General features: G+C 32.6%; 2 protein-coding genes across 2 annotated transcripts; one reads left to right on the top strand and one right to left on the bottom strand.

Annotated features, from left to right (window-relative positions):
* Positions 1–2,765: 2,765 nt before the first annotated feature.
* On the bottom strand, positions 2,766–10,588 carry LOC110996082 (protein mothers against dpp). Its single transcript, XM_022263593.2, has 3 exons — positions 10,240–10,588; positions 8,240–8,401; positions 2,766–7,830 (listed from the first exon to the last, which is right to left on the bottom strand). Exons 1-3 carry the CDS (start codon positions 10,345–10,347, stop codon positions 6,832–6,834), a joined length of 1,269 nt encoding a protein of 422 aa, XP_022119285.1. The 5' UTR covers positions 10,348–10,588; the 3' UTR covers positions 2,766–6,831.
* A 208-nt stretch (positions 10,589–10,796) lies between these two features.
* Positions 10,797–14,882, top strand: LOC110996073 (stress-induced-phosphoprotein 1). Its single transcript, XM_022263581.2, has 7 exons — positions 10,797–10,992; positions 11,060–11,509; positions 11,688–12,144; positions 12,307–12,507; positions 12,980–13,176; positions 13,692–13,817; positions 13,938–14,882. Exons 1-7 carry the CDS (start codon positions 10,984–10,986, stop codon positions 14,115–14,117), a joined length of 1,620 nt encoding a protein of 539 aa, XP_022119273.2. The 5' UTR covers positions 10,797–10,983; the 3' UTR covers positions 14,118–14,882.
* Positions 14,883–15,052: the final 170 nt, after the last annotated feature.

Here is a 15,052-nt window from a genome sequence, read left to right on the forward strand (position 1 = left end):
ATTCGTTTCTTATTGAAAATTGGACTCGTCCTATGTTTAAATTCTAACTAAATAGGTTTAACTAAAACAGGTCGCGTAGGTTTGTAATTTTTGCCCTGATTTTTACAAAATATAATAGTTAGGTGTAACTACGAATTTGTGAAATTAAGAGAATAAATATACCACCACCTAAGATCGAAATCGGTAGTAGTCTTATCAATTAAAAAAACGTTGTTTATCGCCCATCTGGAACTTAATCCGCACTGTTAAGGAAAAAGATAAAAGTAAAAACACAAATTGGACGTGTAATTTTTATTATTTTAAATGTATGTCCACCATAATTGTCATGAATTTAAAAATATATAGACTGCAATTACTACATAAAATACAGTATATATGATGAAGTTTATAAATAAAATAAACGTAAAATTCATATATTGTCCCTATTATATATAAAGTTAATTGCCAGTTCTTCTCTTCCGTTCTACGCCCTTGATTTGAGAACTGGCAGTAAATGTAACATTAGAAGCATTTAATGTATATTTCTTTTTTTGACGTTCATAAATGTACATTTGTATGTTACCTACATGAATAAATTATTTTTGTTTGTTTGTTTATTACATCTTTACAATTTCCTGCGCTAGTCGTTTTTAACTGCTGAACTGTACCGCCCTCTTCTCTAAAAACCTGTTTGAGGGTTATATGATAAGTAATACACGTTAATACTGAAACCTCTGCTATAAAATACCGTTAATATTATAGCTACCAGTTAATATTATACCACCCGTTAGTTACGCAATTTATATCATAGTCATCGTTCACGTAACAGTAGCGACACAACTGCATATCGACAGACGTTTGTAGAATACACAGTACCAACGTGTCATTGACGGTGTCGCGAAAATGCTATTATAAGCAAATATTGCATTGCGTAAATGTTTCACTAACAGGAAAGTCTTCATACTTTCAAGTTTGTGAAAGAAACATTTATTTATTGGTTCAAGTATAAATAAATAAATATAGCCTTTATTGACAATCTTGTAATTTACATTTTATCTTATTTCTACTTAGTTATTAACGATATTTAGTTAATGTAAATGTATATTATATTGTTTCCTATTAGACACCGGTTTCTTGATCGTGTTGCTTTTCAGCATAGGTCTCCCCAAGTGTTCTCCACAAAGACCGATCTCTTGCTTTTCTCATCCATGTCGCTCCTGCCACGTTTTGAATATCATCTTCCCAATTTCAGTTTTCTTTATAGAATAGGAGATAATTGGAAGTCAAATTTCCCAAGAAATACCCCTAACGGGAGTCGATTCTACAGATCGCAAATGGAAATATCTTGTGAAGCGGTGCGTAGAAGATTTCCAGCCATCATGGTGATGCGGATGGAATTTTTAGTTAATACAGCTCGTGCGGGACGTAGACGAGAAAGGAGGGATCAATCGAACTCTTCAGAACATTTTCTATAGTACATTTTGTAGAAAATGCATAGACAAGCAATGTCTCTGCGTAGAGAAAGAAAATCAAGTCGATCAGTAATTTATTGGAGATAGACAATTCGATAAGCCTTTGGTCGAAAGGAAGATGCTATTTGGAAGCATTGGCCCAGAGATGTAAGCAGTATTGCACGAGATATTTGAGCATTGTACAGTTGCTGACCCCTGCCGTACCTTTACATATTACCGATTTAGATAACATTCGTATGTACCTGTTTGCTATGATTTTTTTAGTAGGCGCAACGTAGTGTAAAACAATATGTTTATGTAGTTAATAGTTATATTGAAATCTCTACACAACTTGTTCAATACTAAGATGTATAAGCGAGCGCTAGTTATAAATAAATGAAAAGTTTTGACAAATTTATATAATCCTATATATTTTACTACAAGCTACAGTAGCTGAAACTCCCGTCAGTTAATATCCTTCATTTTAGATACTTTAAAATTTAAACACATATATTGTAAAATCCTCATTCTGTTTAAATGTCTGTGTACCCTTTTTTAACAAATGCCTCTTCCAAATCCCTACAAACTGTGCCCCTCTCTGCTGCTATTTCATTAAGAGACACAAACGGGTCTTCAAATAAAAATACAAGTTCGTCATCGGTTTTTTGTTATATTTCATAATTTTGCCTGAAAGGGTGCTCTCCTTTCCTTTGAAGCGTTTCTTAAGGCAATTTCTGCCGCGCAAAACCACTATGTGGAACTAGCTACCCACTAAAGTATTTTCGAACCAATTCGCCTTAGGGTCCTTCAAGAAAAGAGCGTACCAATTCTTAAATTCGCAAGGCACTTGCGAGCTTTCTGCAATGTCAGTGTCTAAGTATCAGAGGTGAGCGTCCTGCTGGTTTTCCCCTTAATACAAAAACAAATTCACCAAGAATATCACCTCTTTAAACCCTATGTAGTAGTTCAGATAGTATTGATCAAGGAGTAATTGCTTTTGTCATATTCATTATTATCCTGTCATCGTTGCGTAGACAGGATATGTCAGTGAGATAATTAGTGTGGGTTAAGTTAGTTTAATAGGCCTTGTCATACACACCTGGATCAAATCCAGCAGTAATAATTAATAATAAGTAGGTAATTGAGAAGGGACAAATTAAAAGTACCTACCCATAACCAACGAGCATGGTGAATGTCATAAAGTGGATGAGACGAGAGGTCAGGACTATAGCCTGTGGAGGCCAGTGTTCTTTGCCTATCCCTTTGGAAAATAAGGCGTGATAATATAAATGAATCCACAGCTTAACTATAGCCGCCATACAAAACACACCAAAATGTAAATAAAGGAAACTTTATTATACGGAGAAAAATATGATAAAAGTTACACGAACAATGGCATCTTTTTATTCTTTATATTATCCTTAAAAATGCGTAACACTAACCCTGTCTGATTGTGTCAAACATTTGTAGCTAGACAAAGTAAAATCACACAAAAGATTCTATTCCCACACGAGTCCAAACAATACATCCAGCCAAATTGTACACCTATTTTATCACTGTACATTATATTTATAATAACACCATCTATGTTTAGTAATTTCCAATAGCGATCGAAGACGTATATAGAGTTTCTATACCCAATTTCCATAGTTATTTAAATATCTGTAGCGCTAATGATACTTGAGACCGCCTGGTAGACTCAATTTTACTTGCAATCGTTATTGGGAGTTACACACCGCCGCATTTAAAAGCGGCTTAAAATTTACCGACAATCACTGAGCATTTTATCCGTAAGGTTTAAAATTTAACCCCTAACTAAACTTATAAAACAAAATTTCGGTACAATTTATATTTTAAAATCACATTTTATTTACAATACGTAAATACAATAAACAATTCAGAAGCACCAACATAATTTTGAGGAAACAGTATTCATTGAAAAATAAAATACATCTATGCCGTACTCTAAGTCGTGAATTACGAATTTATGGTTCCAAGTTATTAATGATTGAAAAAGTTCTTGTCCATTACTATAAAGTAGATAAAAACCATTAATATAAATGACTCAGAGTACAGCTGTCATTTAAGATAACACAATTCGATAGTAAAAAGTCCACGAAAAAAACAAAGATTACAGTAAAAATGCAAAAGAATCTATCATTTTGAATTTATTTCCATAACTTGAAAAAATATACAGTGGCGTAGCTACCGTTGTCAGGTAAGCCTAGATAGCATGGTATTTAAAAATTCTAATAAATAAACTTTTTATAATCAAAATTTTCATTTTACATATTTCTGTGTTTTCTCCATGTAACTCATTTAATTTATAAAACAATTTATACAATTTATAAGGCATTCTATCAGTTTGTAGGCACTAAATGTGACGGTGAATTTATAAGACTGGCACAAGGCACATATTAAAATCTTCACAACTTTACAATAGGTTATTGTATTATTGAAATGATTTAGGTTGCAGCCCATCCCAATTATTTACTTTAACATACTTTATCTACAATTTGTCTTTAACCAGCGTGAAATAATAATGTCATAATACATAATTGTCTAAAATCATAATTTCATTTATTAAACAACAGATGGCGTTGTGCATGTTAAAACGCGACAACAAACGACGTCTATAAATTATTATAAGATCTTAAACATAACAATAAAACAGTTAAATCAAAGAGTTAATTAAATTTCTAGACAGTAAATTAAAGATCGACATTCAATCAAGCCGCTAAAGTTTCACCAGACAAGTGATTGAACGAAACGTTAACACGACTTTCCTAAATATTATCTCTCTAATTTAACTACTTTACTGCGACATAAATATTGTGTCTCATTATTTGAGGCCCACACAAGATTTGGATAAGTTAAAAGCTTTTTAATTAGGTAACACTCGTACACATGGTACACGGTTATACTAAACTACCCTCCCTTTTGGAACTTGTAATATGCAGATATTTACTAAAATAATGATTGGAATAGGCTATAACGCAATTCAAACAGGCATATCGGACGGTATACAGTTTATATTGTATATGCATATGATTTAGTGATTGTTAATATATTATTGGCGGTCTTATAAGCAATACCTTAAGCAGATTCAACTTCTGCAAAGAGCATATTGTAACTATTTCCCTCATAATACGACAAAAGGAGACAAACGCAACTTCCCAAGTAAAGGCACTGTATGTCACAATTGTGTAGTTAATTCTTGGTTTGGGACGGGCCAGAATCTTTAGTAGGAACTAAAGAAACCTTATATATTACATTGAGATCAATAAAATCTTTAGTTGGCCGTCCCGATTTGGCCGAATGCACCAATTTATTTGTAAAATATGAAAGTCCAAAAATGGACTAGGAATACGCACATTTCCTACACGTTGGTAATTTTTCATGTACCCTCAATTTATGTTAGTAATAATGTTAATGGTTTTAGCCATAATAAAATATGTTGTTATACAAAAAATAAAGTTTTTAAAATTCCTTTTAAATTAATTAAGACGAAGTTTAATATGCAATATACGAGTCCCTAGCAATTTTTGAGCTCTGTATTAAATGTCGCCCATAGTCGTCTTTTGAGAAAATTTGATTTGAGCTATTTAAAAACTTTATTACAGTTTCTTTAAATTAAAATACAAAGTAAAATTCTAAATGTTTCCCCAAACTCCGCCAAAACGTCGAAATTAGTCCACTTTGGTTCATTTCCCTTTTTACCCATATATTCATAAAATAGGTACTTCAGAATATAATTTTTACATAAATAGAAATTCTACGATTTCCGCAAATATTGGGCAACAAATTAAGTTTCGGCTAAATTCAAGATTTATCTTGGATCTTTTAAATTAGCAGACATTTTAAGAACATAGTTTAACTCTTATAAAATGCGTGACTGCCGTATACCACATAGGTATTTGTCTTTGGACTACAAGACAAACGTCATGTTTTATTGACATTGCTTCTTTGAATAATACTAGAACCTAGCAAGATGTTATATCCTTATAACGTTGGCCTACTTTAAATCTAAAAGCCAATAATACTGCGCTGATAAGGAAAACTTGGTTAAACTGTTCATGTAGAAAAAAGATCGCGAGGCAGTTCACCAACCAGATGAACCGATAAAGTGAAAGATACATTGATACAAAACTGTATACTGTAAAAAGAGAGGCCTTATCCCGACACTCAGAAATGAGCAACAGAAGAGAGTGTTGGCCACGAAATAGAAACGAATGACAGTATTATTGACTTTTACAGTCCACTAGACAAACATGGTAGTCCTGTATTACAAGGGGGTATTACATTATTGGAACTTATTAAAACACGATATTTCGCCATGTCTGTGGTAAGGGGCCGTTCAAGTATTGCGTCAGTAGATTTACTGCAATTTCCCCCCCCCCCCATTCTTGTCAGTAAACGTAAGCAAAAATAATACGTATTATTTCTGTGTAGGAATCCTCGAAAATACTAGATATAAATATATAAATGTGTAAAAAAGTATTAAAAATAATTAATTTTGATAGTATCACCAAATAAAAAAATAAAATCTCCTCCCCCCGCCCCCCATATAGTGCTTTCGTTATACATACTTGAACGGCTCCTAAGCTATTTATAGTTAACTAACATTAAACTTACAAATAATTTGCGTGGCCCCAACATAATTTCAAAATCCAAATTATTTACAAATTAAAAATAACAAATCACAATTCTTTAGCCGATAAAGGGAGCCACGTTTTTAGCCGAATTGGCTCATACAATGACTTAAAGTGTAATATTGTGCTCAAAATAACATATAAGCCTACAGTGTCAGATAAAATGTATATCTTTGTTCCTTATGTACTATCAGCATATATTATAGTATATGTTTATGCGGATTTTGAGGAACCTTTGTATTATTGGAACTACTTTAGGTTTTCTGTCATTAGACTTGATTAGTAGACTTCTTATAAAATCAAATGTAAGCCCTGTTTTTTTCTAATACAGTATCAACGGACTAAAGAAGACCGAAGCAGGCTGTATTTTTTTTTATTTTGAGTTTACGGAGCGCATTTTAAATTACTTGGTCAACTTGCTGATAGCACCTATCTTTTTAGTAACCCTGTCAGCACTAAAAATAAAATACGAACTATTTAAAAAAAAAATTCGCGAACATTTTATTTACACAAATAATATCTTCTCTTGTCATACATTCCCGAGTATAAACATTACTATAGTATGTCTTTACATTAATACATATACGTTAGATACTTAAGCTTGGACATGTAATTTGAGCTACGATTTATAAAAAATATGATATACGTCTAACATTTAGGACGTCCACACAGTGAGACATCACGATTTGGGAATTTTGAAAATGGCACGATAAAAAAAAATGCAGATAATTTGTGAGATTATAATCCGGCTAAGACACGGACGATATCGCGTTGTGAGGGGAGCCCATTTGAGTGAGAACTTTGTCCAACCACTGGAGTGGCCCGTGGAGGTGGATCTCGATCCAACAGGGGGTGGAAGTCACGTCCTGCCTATGATACTCCGCCCCCCAGCCCTTCACGAACGACATACGGATAGTACACATCTTCGTCAGCTCGTACACCGCTTCGAAACCGTGATTAACACTCTGCGAGAGCAATTGCGCGAACTCACGATTGTTAAATATCTTTAGCGAACAGCCGGGTGGGATTTTACACACTGTGGAAGGGTGGAAGCCATGATGATGGTTGCAGTTCCGACTTTGGACAAATATCGCGGCGTCCGACAAACATTCCGCGTACACCTCGCCGCCTACGTAGTACAAATGAACGCCTTTCCCTATGTGACGTCGCGTGTTTTCAATAGTCGAGTTCCTATTCACATTACTGAGTTGGCCGAGGCAGAACCTATCGCTATTGTTCGACGGATCAGTGAATCCATCTACCACAACCGAGTGGGAGTTGCAGTGGAATACTTCTCCTACCCTGCAGTTCAGCTCGTAGTAGGCGACTGAGGCCCAATAGAGAGGCTCCTGGTAGGAAACCGGAGCGACTTCCCCGGGCGGTTCGGAGTCATCGGACGGTGGGGAGTAAGCCGGTGGAGGTGTATCAGGTAATTCGGATGACGCCGAAGGTGGGAAACCTGAACCCGAGTAGGACACGTTGTGGGGCATAGACGGTTCGGTGGTCCTTTGGAAAGGTAACAGTGAGTGTCCTGGGGCGAACTCAGAATGTCGAGGAACTAAGACTGGAGGCAGTACGGGACTTTCGACCCGTTTGTAGTGGTATGGGTTGATGCAAACCTCTTTCTGTTTGGCACTGAAGGGGTACTGGCAGATTTCTAAGGGTTTCAACTCGTGGTGGCTCTGTAGGTCTGGCCATCTCCACACTCGGCAGTAAATCACGTGTGGGAGACCTTTGCGGTGGGATACCTGAAAGGTAACTTAAATTTAATCTATTTATAAAACTATATACTGGAGAAGTCTGAAAAAAATTATTTTAAATTTTCAAATATCTATACATATTTTCTTATATTATTTAGTTGAGACATTTGCAAATAAAGATAGACAATAACCTAGAGACCCCTAGCCATAAACTTAATTAAAACATATATTAATAACAGTACCGTAAGTTTAACGCGGTTAACCGTTTATTTTAATAATTCAAAAACTCAGTATTCAGTCACAGATTTAATTAAACTATTAATTTCAATTTTAGAACAATACAATTGAAACAGGAGCAAAGACAGGTAAAACAAGTAATTATAAATTTCACAAAACAGAAATATATATTGAGAAATCTCTGCGTTATAGGGAAAGTACTGTAGTAAGATTCACTGACCTGCAATCTGCCATCCAATGATCGTGGAATTGTTACACATTTTGAGGGGGTTCCAGGACAGGACAAAGCACGCTCCAATTCTTCAATAGCACCTTTTCGTTTTTTCAACTTCTTAACCAGACTATCAACGGCTTTCTCTGCCCATTTTTCTTCTTCATCGCCCTGTAATAAGATTATTATTTGCTTTAATATATTTCTATATAACAACTCTTAACCATATCTTTTCCATCAGCTGTTCAGTCATGAATTATATGAAATAATACATTTTTATTTGTAATAGTACATTATTAATTGTAATTATATTTTTGTTACTTCAGTTCTACTTTAACCACTTTACCCTTTTATTAACCCCTATTTTTTTTATTTTTCTGACTAAATGTTGCATGGAAGAGATTACTTCTTAAATACACAGGCACCATCCTAATTTGTTGCCACTTGCAACTGTGTTCTATTTTATGGTAATGAATGATACAAGATTAAAAAGAGTTTTTATATCTATTCTATTCTCCTTTAACAAACCAATGTTACATTCAAAAGTTATTTGTGGAATTTGTACTAACTTCTACGTTAGAGGGCTATTATAAAAGCTAATTAAAACTCATTTCATTCACATAAAACTTATTTTGTAAATAACTGTATGATTCATTCCTGTAAGAAAAACAAATACTCGTATTATTGAAATGACTCAGTACACTATTGATATCTATAGATTGGCAGATTAATAGACACATCTATATAATAAATGTTTCAAAATTCTTTTAATTTGTTATATGTAATGAATTATCTTTTCTTCTTGAAGAATCTTTTTTTTTTATATATACAATTTGTACACTTAATATGCTACAATCGAAGAATCATGTTGTTTTAATTGAGATTTGGGACATGCTTGACACAAATATAAATTCTAGCTGACCCGGCAAACATTGCATTGCTTGCTTTGCCAAATAATAAAAATAAAATGTTAGGGCTCCTCATCACTTAGGGGTATGAAAAATAGTTAGTAGCTGATTCTCAGACCTACTTAATATGCAAATAAAATAATAAAAGGCCGTTTTGGAGGAGTATGGTCACTAACATTGTGACACAAGAATTTTATATATATGATATATATAACATGTTTATAAATACATCTTCACAAATAATAAATGCTAAATATAGTAAAAATCTGGTCACATGCTTTTGAAGACATATTTAGAGAATCTTTTTTTAGTAAATCTGTATTTTGTATATATATAACTTTAATCAGTAAAGAACTTTTAAATAACATTTTTCATTGTTGCTTCAATCCTCTTGGTTATAATATAGTATGTACTATAGAGCATTTCTCTATAAGCCATCATCCAAAACAAAATATTTTTTTGTTAATTATTTTAATCTTAATTAAACAAGATATGGATTTCCAATATTATTATAAAGCATTTCTTGACTTTTACTATTAAATGCATAGAAAAAAATTGTTGTATTATCACCCTGCAAACTATGTTTTATAAGTTTAATTAAGAAGACGATATACTTTACATTATATTCTTATTTTAAAACATCTCTCAATTTTCAAAAAAAAGTCAGTGTATAAATAACATACCAAGTTGTATTGATTAACTTGGTTTTCACATTAAGTCTTATGTATATAAATATAGACAAAGTATGCTGTACAAGGGGAAACATAAATTGCTTTTAAACTATTTACTGAAGTATAGAAATAACGTTAAGGCTAACTTAAAATAAAGGCTAACTTAAAATAAAGAAGCATACCTATGCATATACTATTAAATAAGTTTCAAGGCATAGAAATAAAACACTTGTACGCTCTTTATTTTATAAGGAGGAAAAAATACTAAGTATTACAATTTTAAACAGACTTTGCCAAGTACATGTTTATAAAATAAGTATCTAAATAATAAAACTTATAGTATAGTAATAAGTAAAAGGTAGTATCATTATAACTAAAATGTAAGTTTATTTGCGGCAAATCACTATCTGTTTTTAATTATCTAACTTACCTGTTTCCACCCAAGCAATTTTTTCACAGCGGGACTAGTGAAAGAAAATAAGCTATTCAAGCTGGACATAGGCCCGCTGCTTGAAGATTCACCATCGTCCGTGTCCATAGTGATGAGTTTATGAAGTCTCGATGAGTCACCAGAAATAGCGGGAACGCGCTGACCGCCTTCAGTAGTCAACGGAAATCCTCAAAGAGCCATCGATTAGCATGAAATCACTTGGTATTCCCCACAATGCCTGTAAATCACTATCACGAATACCGCAAAATAGGTAACGAACTACGATTAGCGATGGATGAATATGATGGATCGGCGTGACAATTGCTAAGTTGCTTGGACAGTTAATAAATACAGACAAAATATTTTTTTTCTTCTAAGAACATGGTAACTTACAGACTATAAAATGCCTAAGGATAAGAAAAGCAGATTTTTTTATTTGATATAAATATAATAACGTTAGTTATTTATCTAAAATATCTATAATAAATATATTACACCCTTAGTTTTCATTTAATTTAGAAAATTAATTTATTCTGCTGAGAACACCGACAGCTGTTTGAAATTCGTGAAGCGAGAATTTTCTGGAATTTGATTTGTCAGTGTCCATCATTGATATTTTAGATTATTTCTAGATTTCTAGAGAGTGCGACGAAGCCGAAAGTGAAATTTTAATATTGAGTGCAATAGTTTTGTGGTGTACAAATATTTTCAAGTACATTCCCATTTTAATTTTTTTGTCTAATCATGGAAAAGGTAAGGTTATACTTGCTCACTGATTTAGATATTTTATTGGAATTCTAAAACTAATAAATAATTTTAGGTTAATCAGTTAAAAGAGAAAGGTAATGCAGCTTTATCTTCGGGTAAATACGAAGAAGCCATTAAGTTCTACGCAGAAGGTATTGCATTAGATCCAAACAACCACGTTTTATATAGTAATCGATCAGCCGCACACGCTAAGGCCGGTAACTATGCGGCGGCTCTGGAGGACGCTAACAAATGCGTGTCAATAAACCCTTCATGGAGTAAAGGTTATTCTAGAAAGGGTAGTGCCTTAGCTTATCTTGGTGACCATGAAGAATCAATTGCCGCTTACGAAAAAGGATTGGAGTTAGAACCTGGTAATCAACAGCTAGCTTCTGGTCTGGCGGAAGTGAAAAAACAAGCAGAGGAAGCAAAATTAAGAACGGAACAGCTATTTGAAAAACTTAAAGCTGATCCAAAAACTAGGGAATGGCTTGATGACCCTGAATATGTCAAAACCGTCAAGGTATTTGTTTTTTTCGTTTTGATTTTGATAATTCAGCAATAAAATACAAAAAAAGCACATAAATCACATTTTGTATTATATTACAAAAACTTAATCCAAAACTTTGCTATTAACATAAATGTTGATGAGTCATTGTAAATTTTTCTTTGTGTTAATATTCAGATAACATTTGTTTTAGAAACTAGGTTCAGGCTTACTCCCAGGCTCTTTAGATGCTAAATTAATGGAGGATAAAAGAATGTTGGCAACACTAAGTGTTATGCTTGGTGTAGATCTTGGATCTCCTATGGATGTAGATCAACCAGCTCCTGAGCCAAAACCAACTCCCCCACCAAAACAAGAACCACCCAAACCCAACTATGAAGATATGCCAGAAAATAGAAGGCTGGCATTACAGGAAAAAGACATTGGAAATGAGTTTTACAAGAAGAAAGACTTTGATAATGCTTTGTTACACTACAATAAAGCAATTCAACATGACCCAGCTGATATTACTTTCTATACAAATGTAGCTGCCGTCTTCTTTGAACAAAAAGAATATGAGAAGTGTGTCAAAGAATGTGAAAAGGCAATTGAAATAGGAAGAGAGAATAGAGCAGACTATAAATTGATAGCAAAAGCATTTACTAGAATTGGTGAGATAAATTGTTTTAAATTATAAACAAATTACTTATTCCTATGAATTGGGATTCCTATTTGAAAATCAGATTAATTTCTATATATATGGATAAGAAAGAGTTTCTGTATTTAAATTAAAGATTTATCATAAAGTTAAATGATAATTAAATTTATTTTAGGAAATGCTTATAAAAAGATGGAGCAATGGAAGCTGGCAAAAACATATTATGAAAAGTCTATGTCCGAACATCGTACTCCTGAGATCAAGACACTTCTAAGTGAGGTTGAAAAGAAGATAGTGGAAGAAGAAAAAAAGGCATATATAGACCCAGTAAAAGCAGAACAAGAGAAGGAACTAGGCAACAAATTCTTTAAAAAAGGTATCATATATGTAATAAAATAAATTAAATACATAATTAATCTAGATTTTCTAGTAACAACAGCAGTTTAAAAAAATAGTTTATGAAATATTTTGTCTTTTACTATGAGATATCTAGTATTATCTTAAATATTGTTTTTATTATACTATCTTAAATATTATCACTAATATAGTGGCAATGCTCGTTAGTCATGTTGTTTAAATTCTTTAAAAATAATTTGTTACATAAAATAATACATTTCTAAGACATAGTAGCTTTAAATCATCCAAACAACACACTGATATTAATATCTCTGATAAGAACTTCATGAAGAATGATGTATGTATTATTAATTATTTATGTTGTACATGCTTTTACTATGAACTGTATAATAAATACCAAGGTAAGAATCAAAATTTTTCTCTTATGAAAACAGTAGGGAAAATGTTGATTTTGTTGATATTATTTTCCAAATCTTTGTTTGTTATCATAGGTGACTACAGTACAGCTATGAAGCATTACACTGAAGCAATACAACGTAACCCAGATGACCCTAAGCTGTACTCAAACAGAGCAGCCTGTTACACTAAACTAGCTGCCTTTGACCTTGGGCTCCGAGACTGTGAAAAGTGTTGCAAACTTGACCCTAAGTTTATAAAGGGCTGGATCCGAAAGGGCAAGATTTTGCAGGTTTGAGTTTTGAATAAATATATTTATTGACTTTCTTTTGTAGATATTTCTTTTATGTTTGCACATGTAACAGATAAATTAAATGTGGGGTCAGGGGCATGTGTCATCAATGCTATCTTTTGGTCTAAGATCCAGCTACAGATATACATACTCCTAATTAAACCAAATTTTTATGTATAAATTTTGGTTTTTAGCAATTAACTGATGAGCGCACTAATCCTGCAGCCCGATCTTGTATTATTATTATTATTTATTGACAATGAATCTTTAGATAATTAGATAACAAGCTTTTTCTGGCAGACATATAATTAATACATGCTATTTTATGTTTGGCCTTTATTTCATGTATAAATGGTGCAAAGAAATGAAAATGTCCACAGCTCCAAATCCAATGTTTTATTGTTTTTATAAGGATTTACTTTTAATTGACAATCTTTGGACTGGAATTTCATCACATTAAATTAAATGTTATTAAAGACAGTCACAGACACACAACAAAAATTTTTTATTTTTAGGGCATGCAACAGCATTCTAAAGCTCTCACAGCCTACCAAAAAGCATTGGAGTTAGATCCCAGCAATGCTGAGGCTCTGGAGGGATACCGTGCTTGCTCCACACAACTTAACTCTAATCCTGAAGAGGTTAGTAAAACTTGTATTGACCAATGCCTATTTTTATCTTAAAAAATTAATTTTAAAATTAACATATTTTATCAAATGCAAATGCAAAGTTTAATTAATTCTGTCTTTGTTTGTTCAAAGGTCCGCAAGCGAGCCATGTCAGATCCAGAAGTACAGCAAATACTTCGGGATCCAGCCATGAGATGCATCCTTGAACAAATGCAGCAAGACCCACATGCATTACAGGACCATCTTAAAAATCCAGAGATTGCTGCAAAAATACAAAAGTTACTAGAGTCAGGACTCATTGCTATACATTAGATTTATTTATCTAGAGATAAAGGTATTTTAATCGCCTGCACTAAATGAAGAAGGGACTGATGTGAATGGATAAGTTGCAATGATATATCTTGCTTATTACAAGACAATATTCTTAAACTATCAACACTTATAAGGGTTTGCTATACAATACTTATAAAATATCAGAATAGTTAAAAACACCAGTTATATGATTGCTTGCAGTTATTTTTATAATATAGAGTAGATAGAATTATATTAGAGGTGGTATCTAATGATAAGCTTATGAACAAAGCTAGCTCATGCTGATAACTCAGTTTGCTGTTTTTTTTTTCAATAAAACCCATATTGTTCAACAACGCAATGTAAACTGCATTTTTTCATCGTCTTTCAATAGAAGTGCAGGCTAAGCTATTCTTATGTAGTTTTTTTTATAGAAATTGACCAGTATGATTCTGCTGCAAGTTTTGTCTCACAAAAGGGTTTTACAAATTTACTTCTTTTATTAAATAATAAATAGTTAACTATTACTTATGAGTGTGTAAGGCCATTATGGTGAGTTAAATTTATATATATTAATGTGTTTAAAACGTAGCTACTAAATATACAAAATTGTATTGTTTTTTACCATTATTTTACCCACACCTTTATAATTCATTCCATTCTAAGTTCTAGTATATCTGTTGGACTTCTTCTGATGTGTTAGGGTCCACTCAATTTTTATCAATTGCATGAATACAAATTGCAATGATAATTGTATGATTATGAAATAAAGTTTATGTAGGCCAACATAATTTTTTTTATTGCTTTGTCGTTTTTCGTCTGCTCCCTATACCTCATTCCTATTTAAGAAATGTTATAATTACCTTTTATGCCATTTATAAATAATTTTATACAAAGTACAAATGTTTACGCATTTCCTGCACATCGTCTTAGCTCTTGAAAAGCTAGTATCTCAG

The sequence above is a fragment of the Pieris rapae genome, chromosome 10 (assembly GCF_905147795.1).
Source record: "Pieris rapae chromosome 10, ilPieRapa1.1, whole genome shotgun sequence".
Classification (NCBI taxonomy): Eukaryota; Metazoa; Arthropoda; class Insecta; order Lepidoptera; family Pieridae; genus Pieris; species Pieris rapae.